Source organism: Heteronotia binoei, chromosome 12 (genome assembly GCF_032191835.1).
Source record: "Heteronotia binoei isolate CCM8104 ecotype False Entrance Well chromosome 12, APGP_CSIRO_Hbin_v1, whole genome shotgun sequence".
Classification (NCBI taxonomy): Eukaryota; Metazoa; Chordata; class Lepidosauria; order Squamata; family Gekkonidae; genus Heteronotia; species Heteronotia binoei.
This window is the reverse complement of record NC_083234.1, coordinates 55,617,606-55,640,668: the sequence shown is the minus strand read 5'-3', so window position 1 is coordinate 55,640,668 and position 23,063 is coordinate 55,617,606. Positions and strand designations below refer to the sequence as shown.

At 45.0% G+C, this 23,063-nt stretch overlaps 1 protein-coding gene across 1 annotated transcript; it reads right to left on the bottom strand.

The window, feature by feature from the left end:
• Positions 1-4,192: 4,192 nt before the first annotated feature.
• AMBP (alpha-1-microglobulin/bikunin precursor) lies at positions 4,193-22,541 on the bottom strand. Its single transcript, XM_060251500.1, has 10 exons — positions 22,317-22,541; positions 19,383-19,525; positions 17,640-17,716; positions 15,387-15,500; positions 14,359-14,460; positions 12,969-13,006; positions 12,647-12,728; positions 10,712-10,879; positions 9,677-9,841; positions 4,193-4,331 (listed from the first exon to the last, which is right to left on the bottom strand). Exons 1-10 carry the CDS (start codon positions 22,431-22,433, stop codon positions 4,288-4,290), a joined length of 1,050 nt encoding a protein of 349 aa, XP_060107483.1. The 5' UTR covers positions 22,434-22,541; the 3' UTR covers positions 4,193-4,287.
• Between the last annotated feature and the right edge of the window lie 522 nt (positions 22,542-23,063).

Below are 23,063 nucleotides of genomic sequence, written 5' to 3'. Positions count from 1 at the left end.
TTGGGAAAGACCTTTCTCTGCCTGAGATCCTGGAGATCAACTGACAGGCAGATTAGGCAATGCTGGGCTAAATTGTCTAACGGTATGGCTCAGTATAAAGTGACTTCATTTTAGGGGTGTATGGTATATACTGGGGTGGCCAAACTGTGGCTCGGCAGCCACATGTGGCTCTTTCACACATATCGTGTGGCTCTCAAAGCAGTTCCCATTGCCCCATTGGCCGGCTTGGAGAAGGCATTTGCCTCTTTAAATCACTTCTCCAAGCCAAGCCAGCCAGTGGTTTGGCAAATGCATTTAAATTTAAAGTTGCCTTCTTTCCCACTCTCCCTCCCTCCCCCATCTATTTGCCTGCCATCCTGTCCTGTCCTGCAGCTCTCAAACATCTGACGTTCACGTCTTTGGGCTCTCAAACATCTTACGTTTATTCTGTGTCGCTCTTACATGGAGCAAGTTTGGCCACCCCTGGTATATACTCTCTTCAATTTCTTTTTGGTTTAGATCTGTTCTAAGAAAAATGTTTCATTTCACCCAATTGTGTTATGTTCCCCATTCATTTGTGTCTGTTTGTTTATGCCATTTCTATGCTAGAATAGTGTTTTAAAAATGTGTGAATTGCATGGGCAAAATTCAATGCCTGGAAACCGAAAACAGCAGGTAAATAAAGGCTCACAACTTCATTTTGTACAAGGGAGAAACAAACCTGAAATGAGGCTTTTCCTTTTGGAGTGGAAAGGAGGCGATATTTGAAATCATCCTTCTTTCTGTGTGTCGTGCACAACACCAACAGAGGAATCTCCAGATGAGACAATATCCTGGGTGCAATCCAGAAGTGACTACTGAAACTGGAATAGAGGCAAGTTTGTGCTTGGCATATTCCAGGAATTTTTTGGTAGAACAGCCCAGCAGGAACTCATTTGTATATCAAGCCACACCCTCTGATGTCACCATTGTTCCACATAGGGCTTTTTATAGAAAAAGCCCAGCAGGAATTTATTTGCATATTAAGTCACACCCCCTGACAACAAGCCAGCCAGAACTGTGTTCCTGTGCGTTCCTGCTTAAAACAAACAAACCTGGCATATTCATTGCCTGCGGACTGCAACATCAAGAGAATCGCTCATGGCATGTTCACATGCGCAAACCTTACTTATTTTCTTTTTGCCTTTAAATACATATGATCACAAAAACACAGCATGAGCGACACCACTGAGGAAAAAACAAATTAAAATATGCAATTGCATGGGGTTAGAAGGTGGAATCCCATCTCCACATCTTATTAATGGCCCATATTTGGAGTCATGTGTGTAGGGGTGATATAGAGCTGGACTTTTGTATCTCAGGACACATGAAATAGCAGTATGTTAGTGTAAAGTGCCCTCAAGTTGCAGCTGATTTGCAGCAACCACTTAGTGTTTTCAAGGCAAGAGACTAACAAGTGGTTTGCCATTACCTTCCTCTGCATAGCCACCCCAGAATGCCTTGGTGGGTCTCCCATCCAAACACTAAGACTGCCGGTGCATCACTTCTGAGATCTGATAGATTGGGCTAGTCTGGGTGCCATCCAGGTAACGGCAAAAATACTTGTACTAGAGTCAAAATCAGAAGCTGGTCTTTATCCAATTTAATTTGGCCTTTTCAGAAAGAGGCCCTAAGTAAGCAGTAAGAAGTTGTTCACAGCTGTGCTGGTCCAAGAGTAAAACTCGAAAACACAATCCATGCAATACCTGTTATAAAGCAACAGCCTAATGTTATAGGACAGCCACTGGAAAGCAAGCTCTGGAGATCTGATCTGCTGGTCTCTTAACGCCCTCTGCTGACTCTAGTAAGTAGAGTAGAGATTTTTGGATTATGCAAATGTGCTTAATGTAAGAGCCACATAGAATAAACATCAGATGTTTGAGAGCTGCAAGACATGAACATCAGATATTTGAGAACCGCAAGACAAAGGAAGAAAAGGAGGTAGGGAAGAAAGCAAATAGATGGGGGAGGGAGAAGAGGTAGAAAGGGAGCAGCTTTAAACACAAATCCCAAGCCGTTGGCTAGCTTGGCTTGGAGAAGTGATTTAAGAGAGAAAAGCCTTTTCCAAGCCAGCTGATGGGTGGTGGGAGCTTTGAGAGCCACACAATATGTGTGAAAGAGCCACATGTAGCTCCCAAGCCACAGTTTGGCTACCCCTGAGCTGAAGATTAGTTTGGCATGGTTCTGCCTTTTTTCTGCTAAGGTATCTGCCCCTTGAGGACATGCTTTGTGCACCAGGCAAAGTAGCTTGTACTCAACAAAAGCTGCTGCCACGATTAATCAGTCTTCAAGGTGCCATGAGCCACTATTTCCTTTCTACTCTGCGGAATTTGTTTTCCACCTAAGTCTAAAACAGGGGTGGAGAACCCTTTTTCTGCCAAGGGCCATATTTATAACATCATTCATGGGCCATAAAAATTATCAAAAAACAGTGCTCTGCCAAGGGAGAATGATTCAGGCCAGCAAAATTAATGCAAATAATTGTTTTTCTATTTGAAGTCATTTGGGGAGAGCCTAATCTGACACACACACCCAGCCTGCCACCCTAGGCAAATGCATATCCAGGGCTTTTTTGTAGAAAAAGCCCAGCAGGACTCAGTAGCATATTAGACCACACCCCCTAATATTAGCATATTAGGTTGCACACTCATTAGCATATTAAGCCACACCATTTGGGATAATCAAGTGCAAACTGAACTGTGACAGTAACTTTTCCAGGCCCTGCAGCAATTCTGGCCAGCCAGCCAGGCCCTAGGGAGGCTGCCACACAGTACATCTGGGCCCTGTAATCCCTGCCTGGCCCTGGGAAGGCTGCTGCACGGCGTGGCTGGGCCCCACGATCCTCACTGGCCAGCCAGGCCCCAGAGAGGCTGCCACATGGCTCGGTTCGGTCCAACAATCCTCGAGGGTCACACCAAGTGGAGGTTCCCCAACCCTGGTCTAAAAGATCCAGGACTGGAAATGGTTATGCAAATGGCAAAATACTTTGCACGCTTATCTTTATTCTTGTAATCTCTAGGCAAAATGGGCCTGGGGCACTGTTGATACCCCTTTGACCTGCTCACACACAAAAACAACCCCCCCCCCTCCGATCCAGCTCTGGCTGCTTTTGTTTGCTTAGCTTTAATATCCTATGCAATCACAGTGTTTGGCCCCAACTAACCCTGGAGCTCCTCATGATGCAACATGGGTGTCAGCAGAGAGGCTGTGTTTGTCTGGAGAGAAACTACGTTGGCTGAAGATGAAGCACCTTGGGGTCATGGGCTCTTTTTCTCTTTTGTTATCTCTGCTGCTGCATAAGAGCTTCTCTTTGCCTCTACCTGCAGTGGTATATTTGTAAATAAAGCAAATATTACAATAATGCATAAGCCTCTAGACTTTGCTTCCCCTGGAATCTCTCGCCAATGAGGGAAGTGAAAAAGACAGGTTTCAGCAGTGGGTTTGTGTTTAAACTTAGGGGTGAATTACCTTTGGCAACAGCCTCCCCCCCCCCCCCCGAGGGTCTTTTGTTTTATAGGAGCATCTTTCCCTATACCTGTGTTCTACTTGCATATAGGGTTTCCAGGTCTAACACAAGAAATATCTGGGGACTTTCAGGGTGGAGCCTGGAGCAAGGGTGTGACTGAACTCCAAAGGGAGTTCTGGCAATCAAATTTAAAGGGATCACGCTCCTTTTAAACACCTTCCCTCCATTTGGAAATAATGAAGGATAGGGTCACCTCCTTCCGGGGCTCATAAAATTGACCCCCTGGTTCAATCTTTTTGAATCTTGGGGAGTGTTTTGAGGAGAGGCACTGTATGCTATGCTGAAAATATGGTGCCTCTAACTTAAAAAAGGCCCTCCTTAGAGCCCAAGATACCCATGGATCAATTCTCCATTATACTCTCTGGAAATCAATCTCCATAGGGTATAATGGAGTGCCCAATAGACATTGCCCTCCCTCCTCTGCTTTCTGATAACCCTGAAGCAGGGGGATGGCCTCCAAACCGGGGGTTCTCCTGCCCCCACAAGGGACTGGCAACCCTACTTGCATATGTGTAAAGAAGGGAAATGGTAGGAAGCTCCATCAGTTTCCCAGGTAATCGTTTCCAAAGGAAAAACTCAAGAAATGTTGCTTCTGGAACTCCTTACCTCTTGGGGCAGTGAGCAGCAAAACCAAAAAAGGCACTGTGGTTCAGTGTAGAAGACCATGTTTATTTGGGTTCTTGGTACATACAAAGAAGACTGAATTAAGATGGATGTTTATGTTCAGTGAAAAACCTTCACATTTACTTGGTCTTCGGTGGCAGTAGGTGGAGAAATTCCTCATCTCCTAGGAGAAAGGAAACAAATAAATAATTGAGACTGGCTTTTTACACATTGAGACTAGAGGGCTCCTATCAGGCCCACAAGCAATTCACTGTTGTCTTCTTCGTTCTCCCTCTCTTGCTTCCTTCTGCATCACAACTTGCTTTGTCAGGCTTCCTCATAAGAACATAAGAGAAGCCATGTTAGATCAGGCCAATGGCCCATCCAGTCCAACATTCTGTGTCACACAGCGGCCAAATATATATATATATATATATATATATATATATATATATATATATATATATATATATATATATATATATATATATATATATATATATATATATATATATATATATACACACACACACACACACACACTGTGGCTAATAGCCACTGATGGACCTCTGCTCCATATTTTTATCTAACCCCTTCTTGAAGGTGGCTATGCTTGTGGACGCCACCACCTCCTGTGGCAGTGAATTCCACATGTTAATCACCCTTTGGGTGAAGAAGTACTTCCTTTTATCCGTTTTAACCTGTCTGCTCAGCAATTTCATCGAATGCCCACGAGTTCTTGTATTGTGAGAAAGGGAGAAAAGTACTTCTTTCTCTACTTTCTCCATCCCATGCATTATCTTGTAAACTTCTATCATGTCACCCCTCAGTTGACGTTTCTCCAAGCTAAAGAGCCCTAAGCGTTTCAACCTTTCTTCATAGGGAAGGTGTTCCAGCCCTTTAATCATTTTAGTTGCCCTTTTCTGAACTTTCTCCAATGCTATAATATCCTTTTTGAGGTGCGGCGACCAGAACTGCACACAGTACTCCAAATGAGACCGCACCATCGATTTATACAGAGGCATTATGATACTGGCTGATTTGTTTTCAATTCCCTTCCTAATAATTCCCAGCATGGCGTTGGCCTTTTTTATTGCAAACGCACACTGTCTTGACATTTTCAGTGAATTATCTACCATGACCCCAAGATCTCTCTCTTGGTCTGTCTCTGCCAGTTCACACCCCATCAACTTGTATTTGTAGCTGGGATTCTTGGCCCCAATGTGCATTACTTTGCACTTGGCCACATTGAACCGCATCTGCCACATTGACGCCCACTCACCCAGCCTCAACAGATCCCTTTGGAGTTCCTCACAATCCTCTCTGGTTCTCACCACCCTGAACAATTTAGTGTCATCCGCAAATTTGGCCACTTCACTGCTCACTCCCAACTCTAAATCATTTATGAACAAATTAAAGAGGATGGGACCCAGTACCGAGCCCTGCGGCACCCCACTGCTTACCGTCCTCCACTGCGAAGACTGCCCATTTATACTCACTCTCTGCTTCCTATTACTCAGCCAGTTTTTGATCCACAAGAGGACCTGTCCTTTTACTCCATGACTCTCAAGCTTTCTAAGGAGCCTTTGATGAGGAACTTTATCAAAAGCTTTCTGGAAGTCAAGGTAAACAACATCTATCGGGTCTCCTTTGTCCACATGTTTGTTCACCCCCTCAAAGAAATGTAACAGGTTAGTGAGGCAAGATCTTCCCTTGCAGAACCCATGCTGAGTCTTCCTCAATAACCCGTGTTCATCAATGTGCCTACTCATTCTGTCCTTGATAATGGTTTCTACCAACTTTCCCGGTATTGAAGTCAGACTGACTGGCCTGTAATTTCCCGGATCTCCTCTGGAACCCTTTTTAAAGATGGGGGTGACATTTGCTACCTTTCAGTCCTCAGGAACGGAGGCAGATTTCAATGAAAGATTACAGATTTTTGTTAGAAGATCCACAAGTTCAACTTTGAGTTCTTTCAGAACTCTCGGATGTATGCCATCCGGACCCGGTGACTTATTAGTTTTTAATTTGTCTATCAGTTGTAGGACCTCCTCTTTTGTCACCTCAATCTGACTCAGGTCTTTCAACACCCCTTCCAATATTAGTGGTTCTGGGGCAGGCAAACACTTCTCATCTTCCACGGTGAAGACGGAGGCAAAAAATGCATTCAGCTTCTCAGCCATTTCCCCATCCTCCTTCAGTAATCCTTTTACCCCATGGTCATCCAAGGGCCCCACTGCTTCCCTGGCTGGTTTCCTACTTCTAATATATTTGAAGAAATTTTTATTGTTGGTCTTTATGTTTTTTGCAATATGCTCCTCATAGTCCCTTTTTGCCTGCCTGATCACAGTCTTGCATTTGATTTGCCACTGTCTGTGTTCCCTTTTATTAATCTCACTTGGACTGGTTTTCCACCGCTTAAAGGAGTCCTTCTTACCTTTTACAGCTTCCATTACTTTGTTTGTTAACCATGCTGGCCTCTTCTTATACCTGTTTGTGCCTTTCCTAACTTGTGGTATGTATTTTATCTGAGCTTCTAGGATTATAGTTTTAAATAGTCTCCAAGCTTCCCCAAGGGTTTTGACCGTATTTACCTTTCCTTTCAGTTTCCTCCTCACATGCCTCCTCATCTCAGAGAATTTACCCCTTTTAAAGTTAAATGTGGTTGTGGCGGTCTTTTTGGGCAACTCCCTATTTATACAAATGGTGAAATCAATAACATTATGGTCACTGTTCCCAAGCGGCACAATCACTTTTACGTCTCTCACCAAGTCTTGGGCATTACTTAGGACCAGATCCAGGATCGCCCCACCCCTGGTAGGTTCTGAGACCATCTGCTCCATAGCACAGTCATTGAGAGCATCAAGAAACTCAATCTCTTTCTCTCGACCAGAACACATATTGACCCAATCAATCTGCGGGTAGTTAAAATCACCTATTACGACACAGTTTTTACGTTTAGCCGTTATCTTTAATCCCTCCATCATATTATAATCGTCCTCTCTCTTTTGATTTGGTGGGCGATAACAAACTCCCATAGTTAAATTTCCTTTTGGGCCCTCTATTTCAACCCAAAGCATTTCTAAAAGGGAATCTAATTCTCTGACCTCAGTCTTACTGGACCGTATATCCTCTCTGACATACAGAGCCACCCCACCTCCAACCCTTCCCTCCCTATCCTTCCGATATAACTTATATCCAGGAATCACCGTGTCCCACTGATTCTCCTCATTCCACCAAGTTTCTGAAATTCCCACAATGTCTATGTTTTCTCCCAACACTAAACATTCCAATTCACCAATTTTACTTCGGACACTTCTAGCATTTGCATACAAACATTTATAATTTCCCAAGCAAGCTAGGCCCGCCACCTCTCTCCTGCCGCCTCGAGACTCTAGCAGACAGTCCATACTGTTTGTCACCATCACAGTGGACAACTCTGATCCGTTACTCGGTAGAAAAATAGAAGCCAACCCTTCATCTCTTTGAGACGAGTCCTCCCGAACCAGAGACATTCCATCTCCTGTCGGCTTTCCCCCAAGATTTAGTTTAAAAACTGCTCTGCCACCTTTTTGATTTTAAGCGCCAGCAGCCTGGTTCCATCCGGAGACAAGTGGAGACCGTCTCTTTTGTACAGCTCCGGCTTGTTCCAGAAAGCATCCCAGTGCCTAACAAACTTAAACCCTTCCTCCTTACACCATCGTCTCATCCACACATTGAGACTTCTAATTTGTGCCTGTCTCTCCTGCCCTGCACGTGGAACAGGTAGCACTTCCGAGAAGGCCACCTTGGAGGTCCTGGCCTTAAGTCTCCCACCTAGCAGCCTAAATTTCTCCTCCAGGACCTCACGACTGCATTTCCCCACATCGTTGGTGCCAACATGCACCATGACTACAGGCTCCTCCCCAGCACTGTCTATCAGCCTATCTACTACACGCGTAATGTCCGCTACCTTCGCACCAGGCAGGCAAGTCACCATACGGTCAATACGCGGTTTTGCCACCCAGCTGTCTACTTGCCTAAGAATCGAATCACCAACTACCAAGACCCCCCCTCTCCCCCTGCCCAGGGATGGTTCCTTGGCGCGAAAGGATACCCGCTCACCAACCGAAGAAGAGGTCCCTTCTGAGGGCGCATTCCCCTTATCCTCAGCAAGGTGCCCTGTTCCCTCTAGACCCTCACGCTCTCTGGCAGCAACGGGGCTGCCACATTCAGAGTGGGGCTCATCTAATACGCCCCCAAGAGTCTTCCCCAATTGCCTAACTGACCGTCTCTGCTTCTCCAGGGCAGTCACCTCGGCCTCAAGGGTACGAACTCGTTCCCTGAGGACCAGGAGCTCCTTGCATCGAGCACACACCCAAGACTTCTGTCCTGTGGGCAGATAGTCATACATGTGACACTCAGTGCAAAACACTGGAAAGCCCCCACCCCCCTGCTGGCATTCTACCTTCATGATATATATATTAAATATACAGTCCTCTTTAAATGCTGTTGTTTACGTGGCTCCCCTTCTGGAAGGTCAACTTACCTTATTGGGAGAACAAGGAAATCAGGGATCTGGGTTCCTGGTCCTTAGGAAGCCCCCAGGCAAAGAGCCACAGGCCAAGAGCCCTTTAGCTCAAGGCGCAGCTTAAAATGCAAAGAGGGTGGAGCAGACCACTCCTAAGCAATCCTCAGTTGCACAGGAGCAACAGAGCAAAGCTCCTCCCTTGGGGAGGAAGTGGGAGAAGGAGAGCTAGCTTTGCCAGGCTCTCTCAATTGAACAGCAGAGTTGCTGAGCCAAGCCTCTCTTCCTTCTGTTGGCTGAGGCTCAACAAGCCAGTGAGGTGGAGTAGGCTGAGTGTGTGTGTTTGTGTCCTTTATAAAGTTTATATCTCCCCTACCTGGCGTTACATTTTATGACACATGGCCCAGCCCGACAAGGTGAAGATCTGACCCTCATAACAAATGAGTTCGACACCCCTGAAGACAGTAGCAAGATAATCCCACCCCCCAGTGTATGTGGATGGGAATCCTGCTTAACTGTCCCTTTCAAAAGTTCTTAACAAAGTCATGTTAGTTGTTCTACTGGAGTGCAGGAAAAGTGCAGAAATGTTCCATCACACAGAGTTCAGCATATTATAAAAACTGGCTTATCTTTCCTTCCCTGAGGCAAATTTCTAACCCCTTTGTGTTGCTAACATTTGCTTGATTGTGGGTGCACCAATAGCTGCTAAGATAGCTAAAGAGAGTTTGTGCAGTGGGGTGGTGGCTTTAGAATCATGCACAGCAATGGTCCCTGCCCCGCCCCATAACTACATGATGCAGAATAAGGAAAACCATGTTCATTTGCATAGCATTAAGAGACTGGAGAAAATGTCATTTCCCTTAACATATGGTTTTTTTTAAAAGCCCACATTGCACATAAGGAACCTCTATGCTCAGAGACAGTATACCTCTAAGAATTATTCATGCAATTCATGCTGCTTATAGATACACACAACCCTCTTTTTCTTCAGTATTGGTTGAAGAAAGGGGGATTGACCATACCTTCTGAGGGTACCCCACAATATTCTTTGCATTCTTTTTCATGGTAAAACTTGTTCCCGTTGCCCCCACACCCTTCAAAGATCACGCATTTGCCCAGGTTTGAATCAAAGGCCCAGTATGTCATTTTACAAGGACCGCCAGGGACGATGGGGAGACGGCAAGATGCTGCAGGGAAGAGAAGAGAGCATTGCACATGACTAGTTATTTCCAGGATCTAGTGAAACTCAAACCCGGAACCTTTTGCTCTTGTACAAAGGCTCCCTTTGTGTTTGGCATCCCTCCCTACCAGCTGATTGGCTAGCCAAGTGCTGAGCTCATCTAGGCACAACACAGCGATGTGCTGTCAGTGTGTACATAGGAACAGACTTTCTTAGGTCTGGAAAGCTCTCCCTGTGGCTCTGCAGAAAGCAGACCTTCCCCTTTCTTTGGGAAATGAAATCAACCAGAGTTTCCAAGTGAAGTCGATCCCACCCCACTTCCAGCTGCCGGGCTTAACAACAGGTGAAGTCTGTTAGCTCCTGTGAGCTTCCTGGACCTACCTAGCTGGTTGCTGGTGGTAACTAAAACCTGAATGAGTGACCTTTTGGCCTGATCCTGCAGGGGGGATTCTGTTTTTCTCCTCCTGTCCTGATTTCTGTTTATCTTGACAGCCGAAAGTTCCTCCTTTCCCCCTATTTGACAAGGTGTGTTTATAGCAGGGACACGGCTTGCTGTATTCTTTTCTGTTCTGCTGACCTGCAAGCCCAAAGCAGCTCTTGCTATCCAAACTGATCCCATTGCCAATCATGGGGTCCAGTCGCCCTTCATATAGATGGCTTCTCAGCTGAGGAATGCCAGGCCTAGCCAAGGGTGTTAATGCCCAGCCTCCTCCAAAGAAGCATGGCTTGTCTCCAGTTCTTGCAACTTTATTTCTTTTTCCCAGGAGAGAAACTGTGGGTGAACTTTTCCCTCCACCTTCATGGAAATTCAGTGGCCAGATAAAAGACTCTCTGTAGGGACTGCATCCTGTCCACAGGCCAAGCCTGTGCTTCTTACCCTCTGTCCTGCACGTCTGGAGACAGGCCCTCTCTGAGCGGAAGTTGTTGCCGTTCCCAAGACAGCCGCCGTAGATAAAGGTCTCGCAGGTCCGAGAAGTGACATTGTAGAAATACCGAGGGGCTGAACCCAGGCAAGGGCCAGCATCCACTTGCAGTCGGCAATAATCTGGAAGCATCAAAAGACAAGCCTTAAGGTCGAGCAAAAGGAGCTACAGGTGATAAGAATTTTGATTCTGGCAGAAGCTTGACTCTCAATGAGAGCCAGTCTGGTGTAGGGGTTAAGTGCGTGGGCTCTTATCTGGGAGAACCGGGTTTGATTCCCCACTCCTCCACTTGTAGCGGCTGGAATGGCCATAGCTATCACAGAGGTTGTCCTTGAAAGGGCAGCTGCTGTAAGAGCTCTCTCAGCCTCACCCAACTCACAGGGTGTTTGTTGTAGGGGAGGAAGATAAAGAAGATTGTGAGGCACTTTGAGTGGAGGGTGGAATATAAATCCAATGTTGTCGTCGTCTTCTCTCTGCTCATTTGCCATGACCAGGGCTTTTTTTGAGCAGGAATGCAGCTCTGTCTAGCTTGGTATATGAGAGTGTGGCTTAATATGCAAATAAGTTCCTGCTGGCCTTTTTTTTACAAAAAAGCTCTCTGTAAAACAATGGTTTGGCCTAATATGCCTTGGGAATTAAGTGGGGGGGGTGGCCTAATATGCCATGACCTTTTCGCCTCCATTTGGTAACCCTGGTCCCTTCCCCTTTGCTCTTTTGCTTGGTAACCAGCCCACCTATCCTGCCATCTTAGAAAGCTTTGGCTGGCCATTTTGTTTGCCAAAGAGAATAAAATGAGCCTTCATGGGAGGATGCATGCTGGACAAAGGAGGCAAAGATTGGCTGAATGCCTGCTCTGTCTCCATTCTCCCACATGGATATTTTGCTGTGTGCATCTGTTATGCAGTTGTGCATCTTCCAGGTTTCCCCAACTCTGCTTCCCCCCCTCTCCTTCCCTGGACCTTCTCAAAGTGTACTTGGGAAAAATATGAACAGGAAGGAGTGGATTTCTTCACCCCCATGCCCCCATCTGCTGTTGTTTCTTCCCCATTTCCTCTTGAGTGTGCAATCCCCCAAGTCTTTATCACCCCCCCACCCCAGCCTTTTGACTTAAAAAAATCAGTAGTAGACAGATCACTGCCCTGACTTGGATGGCCTTGGCTAGCCTGATCTCACCAGATCTCAGAAACTAAGCATGGCTTGCCCTGGTCAGGGTTGCAGTGCAGAGGCAGGCAATGACAAACCACCTCTAAATGGCTCTTGCTTTCAAAATCCCACAGGGTCATCATATAGCCTCCAGGTGGGACCCTGGAATTACAGCTTATCTCCATAGAGATAGTTTTTGTAGAGAAAATGGATGCTTTGGAGGGTGGACTCTGTGGTCTTGTTCCCCACTGAGCTCCTGTCCTCCCCAGGCTCCACCTCCATATCATCAAGAATTTCCCAACCTGGTACTGGCAGTGCTGTCACCCCACCTGATGTCCATGGGGGACCTATCCCCATAAGTCGGCTGTGACTTGACAGCAAAAAAGAAAGAAAAAAAGAAAGATATTGCTATAGTGGTGCTGATATTCACTCTGTGGCTCACAGAGAGCCAATTATCATCAACGAAGAAAGCCACATTTGCTTCCATCACTGGCGTGGGGCTTGCCCTTCAAGGAGGATCACAGCTATGTTTGCCAGCCTCAAGTTGGGGCCTGGAGACCTCTCACCAGGGCTTTTTTTTGGTAGAAAAAGCCCAGCAGGAACTCGTTTGCATATTAGGTCACACCCCCTGACACCAAGCCAGCCAGAACTCCATTCCTGCTAAAAAAAAAAAAGCCCTGCCTGTGAGAGCTTATATTTTTGTTCCTCAAATCCTGCAGAGGAGCGATTCTGTTTTGGAAATTTACCTTCTTTGTTGCCTAGCAAGGTGTTCAATGAACCATCGGCAGATCCTTCTTCCTCAAGCAAAATAGCTCTTCGACCTCTTGACTGATGAAAGAAGTAGAAAATTGTGTAACTGTTCTCAGTCATGGAACCTTGGGTCACTGGGCAAACACCCTCCACTGATCTCTGTTTGCGTCCCCTCCACACAGTTTCTAAATCCAAGTTAGGAAGTCGGATATAGCCCTAAAAGTTTGACTTCTGGAGGTGGCTGGGATGCTTAAAGTGAGGCCAAGCCCCCCTCTCCCCTGAGAACAGCAAGATTCTAACAGTGAGTCTTTCACCTACCTGTGGTTCAGGTTCACCTGTCGAAGGATCACATTCCCCTAAGGAAAGAGATCAGTTTGAAAGGCATTACTGGAGGGCAAATAAGGGTGTTTTCTAGTAAAAGTTGGCCATTAGAAATCCTTGGGTCAAATCTGGCCCCAAAGGGTGTGGGATGACCCTCCCCCCCCCCGTTATCCTCCCCCAGTGTAGCAGGGGGTCATGACAGCAGAACACACTGGTGGTGTGGGGGCTCAGTTGGAGTCCTTGGCCCATCACTTTCCTTCCCCTTTTCTGAAAAGATATTCAGCAAAGCTAATAGATGACCAAACTAATGGCCAAGAACAGCTGGGGCTTTTGCCTTCATTGGGTATGCTGCTGTGGAGAACTGAACTTTAAAAGATCAAGCTCCTTGTCCAGAAAATCCTGAACATGGGCTGTCCAGTTTAGGGCACACTACATCCCAGAATGAAATGCCCTTCCATTATAGCTTTGGGACTGTTAGCCATCTCACTCAAGCTGATCATATTCATAGAAATTGGATTTCCAGTGCCTACTCTGTTTTGTTAGATGCAGCCGAAGTGGGAAAAAAAATACCATAAGGAACTTTATTACTTCTTGAGTGACCTTATGAAAGCAGCCCCGTGCAGTAAGTCTGACACTCTGTCTGCCTTGGGAAATGTTCAAAAACTAAGGCCCCCCCCCCATGAGCCCAGGTCAATAGTTCACATTGTATGTGATTATACAGTGGGAGTACAAGCTTAGGTATCCTGCCAACCCAACACTTGCTATGGGCTCTTAAATGAGAGTATGCATGAAGTGTGTCTATCAAAGTTGCAAATCTCCCTTGATTAAATCTGTATGGATAATACTGTTATCAGTATATCTAATTTCAACATATCCTCATTTGTGGATACTTAAATCTGGAGACTGGAGCCATGAACAGAGAAGACAGATCTTTCTACAAACTTTAGAAAAGCCCTAGGTTTGCAGGAAGACAGGAAATCTTTAGATCTTGATTAACTTACTGGATAATTAAGCCATAGCAGCTGATTAATTTACTGAATAATTATGCCATAACAGCTGATCTTCAAATAAATGATGTGATTTTAGTTTGTGGAATTTAACCTTGGGGGCATTTAGTAATGCTTTTTCTAAGCTGGGGAGTCTTGTGAGCAAAAATTCTATTTTGTGAGCTACTGCATAAATTAATTTGCTCTGGGCCCATTTTTCCTGAGCTAAGACAAAAATGTTTGTGCTGGAGGCTAAAAAACTGAGCTAGCTCACACTAACTCAGCATAGAGGGAGCACTGGTATCTAGTATCCTGCAACTTGCTGAAATGCATCCCTCCCTTCAACAGAAATGCTCTCACCCCAGCCCCTGTACTCATACCTTCCCTTAACCCGTGTTTACCTTTATTAATTGGAGTGCAGATGGAGTCTTCAGGGATTCCCAAGTCCAGAGCAAGCTGTCTGAAATCGGCCATGAGATCCTCTCTCAGTTCTTGGTTTCTTCCTGAAAAGAATTAGGTATGTGAAATATTCTTTGTTCTATATGTGGCTTTGGGGCTACAGAGTGTTTGGGAGATCTGAGTTCAAATCCCTGCTCTGCTGTAAAGCTTACTGGGTGACATACAGAAGGTTTCAGCCTAAGAAACCTCAGAAGGTTTTACGAAGATAAAATGGTGTGTGTGTGTGACTGGATGACAAGGATTGGTTCTCCTGGAGAAATGGCTGCTTTGGAGGGTGGACTCTATGACATTATACTCTGCTGAGGTCCCTCCCTTCCCCAAACCCTCCCTTCCTAAATCTCTAAGAATTTCCCAACCCCAAATTGGCCATGCTAGGAGGGGAGATTTTGACAAGAGATTTAACCTAGGTTTCATCTTTATGGTATACCATAGAATTTGCCCTCTGAAGGTGTTATTCCCTCCAGGGGAACTGATCTCTATAGTCTGGCAATCAGTTGTAATGCTGGGAGAGCCAGGAAACTAGCAAACCTAGAGAGCTAGTGCAACAACGTGAATGCCAACAACAATTTAAAAAGGCTTCCCCAAAAGGCAAAAAGACAGTAAAAACTGGGACCATGTTCCCTTAGGGACAAGGAACTGGAAACAAGTGACAGTGTATATGAAACTGCCAGCAGAGCAGACCAGAGAAAATATGATTATACTTGGTGACAGAGCACATGTTTTATATTTAGGGAGTGTTGAGTTCAGTCCCCAGCTTCTCTTGTGCTGGGAAAGGGCTTTCTCTGCTTGAGACTCAGGGCTGCGAATGCCAGAGCAGATGATACTCAGCCAAGTGGACCAGTGGTCGGGCTCTGTATAAAAAGATTTAATGTCTTTACTTAGCTAGAAATCATGATTGAGTGAATCTTGACCTGGTCTTCTCCGCCTTCCTATAAACTATGTGCAGTACTGCCATTTCGGGTTTGCATACCATATATCTTGACTGTGGTGGTCAAACCGTGAGAGCTGTTCTTCTTTATCACATAGATGGCATATTCGATGTAGTTGGTGTGAACCACAAAGGTCTCAATATTTGCATCCCATTCTAGAACAGAAGACAACATAGGTTACCTTAAGAGGAAAACTTTCTGGAAGAGGCTTAGTGATAGAACAATCCCATCTGTGGTTCTGTAGTTACATTGCAGAAACTGGGGCTGGATGCCAAACCCAACTTTCTGAGCATCCATTTCATTTTTAAAACCCAGATTTCTAGTCCTTATGATCACTAACATAAAACTGAAAATCTATGGTGTAATTTCAAAAGGTAGAGAGAGCTCTGGGCAAGTTTTCTAGTAATTAGGAAGTGAGTGGGTGTCATCCTTGTCCCCACCCCCCCAGTGATTAGCAGAAATTACATGAATTATGTCAAAGTTAGGGAAAACCATGGTGGTACCACTTTTGAAAACTGCCTGGAACTGGTTCAGGACACAGTAGTGATGACTTGTTAGGTGTGAGTTACAGGCTCCCCAGTTCATCAGTTCCAAAAGATATAGACTGGCTGTCAGTTTGCTTCCAGGCATGACTCAAAGGCTGGTTATTAGTGACATGGTCCAAGTCCAAGAGCAAGATCCATGTAATATCTTTTGTTAGGACCAACCAAGCAGAACCGGTCTGCAAATGGGGTATATGAAGGATCTCCTGTCATGCAAACCCATCTGCTGGTCAAGAACCTTGGGAGCCCTGCTCTGTATACTCTCACATTCAAAGCACTCAGGATGGGATGGTTGCCAAATCTGATTAAACTGCACTTTAGAGCAGTTTGGTGTAGTGGTTAAGTGTGCAGACTCTTATCTGGGAGAACTGGGTTTGATTCCCCACTCCTCCACTTACAGCTGCTGGAATGGCCTTGGGTTAGAGTTGTCCTTGGAATGGCAACTTCTATAAGAGCTCTCTTAGCCCCACCCACCTCACAGGGTGTCTGTGTGGGGGGAGAAGATATAGGAGATTGTAAGCTGCTTTGAGTCTCTGATTCAGAGAGAAGGGCGGGGTATAAATCTGCAGTCTTGTTTACTGTTGAATAACTCCCCCTTCCCATTTATTGAGTTGAATCCTATTCCACAGGATTTTGCCCAATAAGCAGTCAAGCCATGACAACTTTTGCTTCCAATGTCAGCAGAAGCCACAGATGCTGGGAAAAATAAATTCAGAGTGCCATGAGAATTCACTTCTTCAGTCTTGCTTTTTAGTGATCTTGGCAAATGTGTCCCTGTGACTGCCCTAACATGCCCTGATCCTTAGGGATATGATGGGGACTGCATTTACTGAAGTCCCTAAACTGTGAGAACAGTTAAATTCACTTCTATAGCAGAAATTGTTTTCTGAGCCTTAATCGAGCTCTTTAATATTTTGGTCTCCTGTCGCATAGTTTGAGAATGTCCGTGTTAGTTATACATGTGTGCACCTTTTTTTGTTCTCTGTATCTGTTCAAGTCCAAAAATGGGCTGTTGGGGAATGCTACTCTGTTATCACTAGGGAAGGAAAAAACATCCCTCTAGGTTTTTGTATGGCCTGCAGCTTCTTTCTAACTGGCATCATCATACACTTGATGTTCCTCTAGAGCTTGGAATGCCTACCTGCCAGATTAGGGCTACAAAATATTACTCCAGTTTGGATTATTGGCAGCAAATGGGAAAAACAGACAGATTTTTTTTTGCAGTTGGCTGGCAAAAGGTACAGCTTTTTGAGGCGTTGCAAGTGAATGCCTGCTGCTGGTCCTGGGGGACAGAGAGTGCCACCCTAAGCACAGTGGCACCCTTTGAAGCCCATTCACTTCAATGGGCTCCCAAAGGTGTAACTCTATTTAGGATGGCACAGTGACATCGCTTTAAAGGCTAGCGTAGGGACTGGCTTCCTGACAGCTCCCACCTATCTGAAGTATAGCTTTGTAAACATACCAATATTACAAAGACCCCAGAAGTCTCTCCATTAAGTTAACAGACTATTTAAAAGCCTGAAACTTAGAAATCAGGGTTGCCAAAAAACCTGGAGGGAAAAGTGAAGGCTTAATGGGATGATGGACCTCCATACCAGGAAAAGTCTCTACTGCGCATTTCCAAACGTTAAGTTTCCTATTAAAGGGACAGGACGTTTTTTCTCTAGGCCAGCTGAGAAGAGAGGAGTGCAAACAAAAAGTGTCAGATCAGCTGAAGAGTAAGCTCAAGTGTCTTGGTTGTTTTCAACTTACTCGGATTATAGTAGGTGAGTTTCCCTGGAATGTCTGTCTTCTGGTATTCTCCAGTGACCTGAGAACAGACACCATGCCTGCAAAGGAAGAGGGGAGGGCAGATCTGAATTCTCCTTGTAGCCTTAGACTGTCCCACCTCCCCCCCCCCCCAGTTTGTTTCATCCCCCAAAAACTGCAAGTGTGTGGCCTACACTTTATGTGATATAACAGCCCTTCATCAGCTACATGTCCCTTTTGGCACATTGACCATGCAGGCACCTTCGAGAAATCCATAGGCAGGACATGAATGCAACATTCCCCCCCTCCCCAATTGCTTTCTTGATGCAAGTGGTTAACAGAGGTACCCTGGCTTTGAATGGGGAGGGGTCCATTGAAACATCCATCCTAATATGTGTGAGTGGACTGATCCTCTACAAATTTGTCTAGTCTTCTTCTGCTTCAGCCAGTAGCATCTTGTGGCAGTTAGTTCCACAAGTTAATAATGCATCGGATAAAGAAATACTTCCTTTCCCCCCGCTGCCTTGAATCTAGTGTCCGGCTATTTCATCTGGTGAATCAATTTCTTCTGCTGCTTTCTGCCTACCAGGCACCTACTCTCCTAAATCAAAGGGCCTCAAACTCTCAAGCTTTTCCTCCTAAGGAAAGTAGTTGAGTTCCTCACTCATTACAGTTGCCCTCTTCTGCATCTTTCCCAGCTCCACAATCTCTTTTTCAAGATGCAGTGACCAGAACTGCAAACACTATTCCAAGGGCCACTATGCTATAGATCTGTATAACGGTATTGCAATGCTTGTTTCTCACTAGCAACCTATTCTTTCCACTTTTCCAAAGGTTTTTTTGTGTGTGTCAGCTTTCCTGATGCTCCCTCTGTGTTGGAAACTAGGAAAACTATTTCAAAACCTCCCTAATCTCTGTCATGGTCCTGCTGACCACTACATCATTTCTGTCTGTGGACCTTCTATAAGAAAGATGACGGATATCCATGGCTTTTTTTAGAAAAAACCCAGCAGGAACTCACTTGCATATTAAGCCACCCACCCTGACATCACCCACCATTGTTCTGCAAATGGTTTTTTATAGAAAAAGCCCAGCAAGAACTCATTTGCATATTAGGCCACATCCCCTGATGCCAAACCAGCTGGAACTACGTTCCTGTGCGTTCCTGATTTTTAAAAAAGCCCTGTGGATATCCACAGGGGCTTGCATCTGCCTGGGTACAGTCCAGCATTTATAAAGAAACCCTAAACCCAACCGATAACATGCTCCTAATCCTGAGATGAAGAAGCTTGTTAGTGCAAGAAATGTGCAGATATCTGTGTCAAGGAAGAAAGGAGAGGATGGATGGATGGATGGGATGGATGGATCAGTGGCTCTTAGCTTTCATAGTAAAATGGAACTCTCAAACTTGAAGGCAGTATACCTCTGCTCAGTTAACAGGAAGGAGGGCTTTGCCTTCATGGCCTATTGTTGGCTTTTCAGAGACTCGTGTGATGTAGTGGTTAAGGTGTTGCACTAGGATCTAGAAGCCCTGGGTTCAGATCACCTACTCTGCTATGAAACTTACTGGATGATCTTGGGTGAGTCTCAGCCTAACTTCTCTCACTGGATTGTTGTGAGAGCAAAATGGGAGGGTGGAAACCTGTGTATGCCATCCTGAACTCCATAGAGGGTGGGTAGGATAAAATATATATTAAATCAACAGCAACAAAGGGATGTTTGCTTGTGTTTTGGTGAAAGTCCTACCTGAGCCTTGTGGTTGTCATACTGATCTCCTCCCTCGATTGCCCTGGTGCCACAACCAGTGTCCCCATGGTGTAGCGGTCCTTATATTTTTTCAGCCAGGGGCAGGTGGAGCCAACAGCAATTTCATACCATTTTCCATAGAACTAGGAGGAAGGGGGAAAGAGAGCACTTTACCAAACCTTTGGAAAAGGTTGCAACAAACAAACTAGAAGCACCAGGCATTGAGCCGGGGGTGGGGGGGGATTGGGGGGAAGGGATCAGGCAGGTGCTTTGCCACTGGGCCATAGGAAAAAAGAACACCTGCAAAATTCATTCTGGCATTATTATGAGCCACCACTCACTTCATCAGCTACATGATATGCACATCCACAGCAGATATATTTATAATAGTGTAAATACTGGAATCAATTTTGTTAGGGCCTCTTGACTTCTGTTTAATGTTCCTACAACAAACTCACACGGCTGCCGCTCTGGAGTTTTTTTTTAAAAAGTAATTCTATTCCATTTTGATTGCAAAGTTTCAGAATATATAAAAATATTATACAAAACTTTCATTCACTTCTGGGAATGGATGGATTTTAATAGGGCTTTTTTTTGCAGAAAAAAATGGCAGGAAGTCATTTGCATATTAGGCCACACCCACTGATGTCCCCATTGTTTCACACAGCTTTTTTGTAGAAAAAGCCCAGCAGGAACTTATTTGCATATTAGGCCACACACCCTGACGCTAAACCTGTGTTCCTGCTAAAAAAAAAAAGCCATGGATTTTAATTTAAAAAAAAGGGGGGGGGGAATTGAAGTAGCAGAATCCATTGGCCTGCTGGCCAGGATTCTGTGTGTGACTCTGTCAAAACTGCATTTCCCCAGGACAGGTGTGGGGGGGTGTGATATGAAAGTTAAAAAGCCCTTTGATTCAAAACAGGTGACAATTCAAAGAGGTAGCTGTAGTTCATCTAAATAAGCTGATTAGGGATGGGGCGATCAGAGCATGCATAAGGGCAGTGGTGGACTGGCCAGGGTGTCAGCTTGCCCAATGGCAAGTGGGCCCCTGATGAAGTAGGGCCCCTTAAACATTAGACAATATGTTAAAAATGTTAATGACCTTTTAGTAGCTTGAAAATATAACAGAAATTCCAATATTATTACTGTAATGCAACTAAAATGTACATTGTATTTAGGGTTGCCAGCCTCCAGGTGGAGTCTGGGGATCTCCTGTTTTACAACTGATCTCCAGCTGGCAGAGATCAGCTCCCCTGGAGAAAATGCAATCTGTATTTACATTTAATATCTACTGCATACTGCCAATAAAATGTACAATGTATGTACGCTGTAATCACACACACACACACACTTATTTCACAAAAGTTTTAATTGTACCTTTTCTCCACTAATGTATTTTTTGAAAATTTTATTATTTCTTATAAAAATTAAATGATAGCCTTGTAGTTGTGGGTGGGCCCCCTTTGTCTCCTGGCAACCAATATTTTTAGACCCAGTCTGCCACTGCATAAGAGTCAAGGTTCAGGCTCTGGCATCATCTAGTTATATGATTACAGCTGTGGCAGAGGCTGGAAAAGACCTTTCTGTGCCTGAGATATCAGAATTGGTTTGCACTATTGAATTAGATGGGCCAGTGGTCAGAACTAGGGTAAGGCAGCTTCATGTGCCCACACAGCCTGTGTCTTCTCCTTTTCAAGCAGATACTTTCCATGCAGATGATTGTACATACAATCTCTAGAATCTCCAGCTATGCGATTTGTGGAAGCTGGAGCATTGGGGAAGATCTTTCTTTACAGAAAGCTCTAAACTTGCTTAACGTAAGAGCTGCAAAGAATAAACGTCAGATGTCTGAGAGTCACAAGACATGCATGCCAGATGTTTGAGAGCTACAAGATAGGGAAGAAGAAAAAATGGAAAGAAAAGTGCAAAGAACAACTTAACTTTGCATGCATTCTTTAAGCTGCTGGCTAGCTTGGAGAAGTGATTTAAAGAAATAAATGCCTTCTCCAAGCCAGGTGACGGGGATGTGGGGGGCTTTGAGAGCCACACAATATATATGAAAGAGCCACATGTGGCTCCCAAGCTGCAGTTTGGCCACCTCTGCTCTAGAGACTAGACAAAACTAGGCTGGATATTGACTAACAGACTAGGTAGCTTCAGAGATTCCTGGTTCATACAAGCCATGATAGCAGAGGGGCTGAAAGAACAGTGAACTGTGAAGTCCCCAGTTCAAATCTTGCCATTGCCATGATCCCACCAGCTGGCTTTGTGCAAACTCTGTCCCGTTTGCAATTTGGGGATAACTTTAGGGGGAGGGTTAGTGATAACCCCATGCTTTGCAGGCAGAAGTTCTCTAGATTTAGCCCCTGGCATCTTCAATGATAAGGATCTCAGTAGCAATTGCTCTGCCTTAGACCCTGGAGAGCTGCTGCTGGTCTGAGTAGACACCACTAGAATTGGTGGACCATGAGCTTGGCTACAAACAAAGCAGGTTTGTGTGTCTGAGCTAAATACCAATTGCTTTCCTTGAGGAGAGGCCTGAGGGCATTGGTCCAAATTGCTGTGCAGATCCAGTTCTGATATGAGAATCTAGAGCAGGGGTGGGCAAACTTGCTTAATGTAAGAGCCACATAGAATAAACATCAGATATTTGAGAGCCACAAGACATGAACATCAAAGGGAGGGAGGGAGGGAGGAAGGAAGGAAGGAAATAGATGGGGAGGGAGAGGTGGAAAGAAAAAACTTTAAAGAAAGAATACCTTCTCCAAGCCAGCCCATGGAGTGGTGGGGGCTTCAAGAGCCATACAATATGTATGAAAGAGCTACATGTGGCTCTCGAGACACAGTTTGGCCACCTCTGATCTAGAGTATTCCTTGTTCTAATATCCTAACAAACAAGGCAGTTCCCCTCCCCTCCCCCCTTGTAATCATTACCCTATCCTCGTCAAAATTCTCCTGGACTTGAATATCCTCAGCAGTTGAGATGGGGTTCCCTCTGGCTGGGGCAAAAGCTGCCGTGGAGATCAAGAGAACGAACGTCTGGAACTTCATGACTGCGGGGTTTGTTCTGCTACTGAATTGCTGAGAGGTAGACCAGGCTCTGGACCACAGTTGTGGTGCTGTTTGCTTGACTGTGAAGAAATGTGAACTTTGGCATTCTAACTGGCCGGGGGGTGATAAACAGTTTTGGCAAGGGCTGATTTGTTTGCATTTACATTGAGGAGCTATTGGCAAAAATCTCACAGCTATGTTAAAAGGTGGAGGCATTTACATGCCAAAAAAAATGTAACCAGATGAAGAAGTAGAGGTAATTTCATCCTAATTACTCCCTGGTCTTGATAAGTAATGTTTGCTCTTCCTTTTAACATCACCTGCCAAAATGAGTTAAAAAGGGAACACAGTTATTTTTTTGGGGGGTGTCATATTGTTTTATGTTGCCCACTTCCTTCCCACTGGAAGGAAGTTTATTGGGCAGCTTTTCATGGTCACTTTATGTTAAGGAGAAAGTTCAACAGATGCATATTGTGAGTGACAAATGGTCCTGTTTCCTACCTGTACTGTTGTAAATCAAATGTGGGTAGGAAGCAAGAACAGATGGAGATAGAATTGGTCCTCAAGAAATATCACTTCAGTCTCACAGTATCTTAGAAGCTGCCATGACCAGTCAGAAACCTTTCTTAG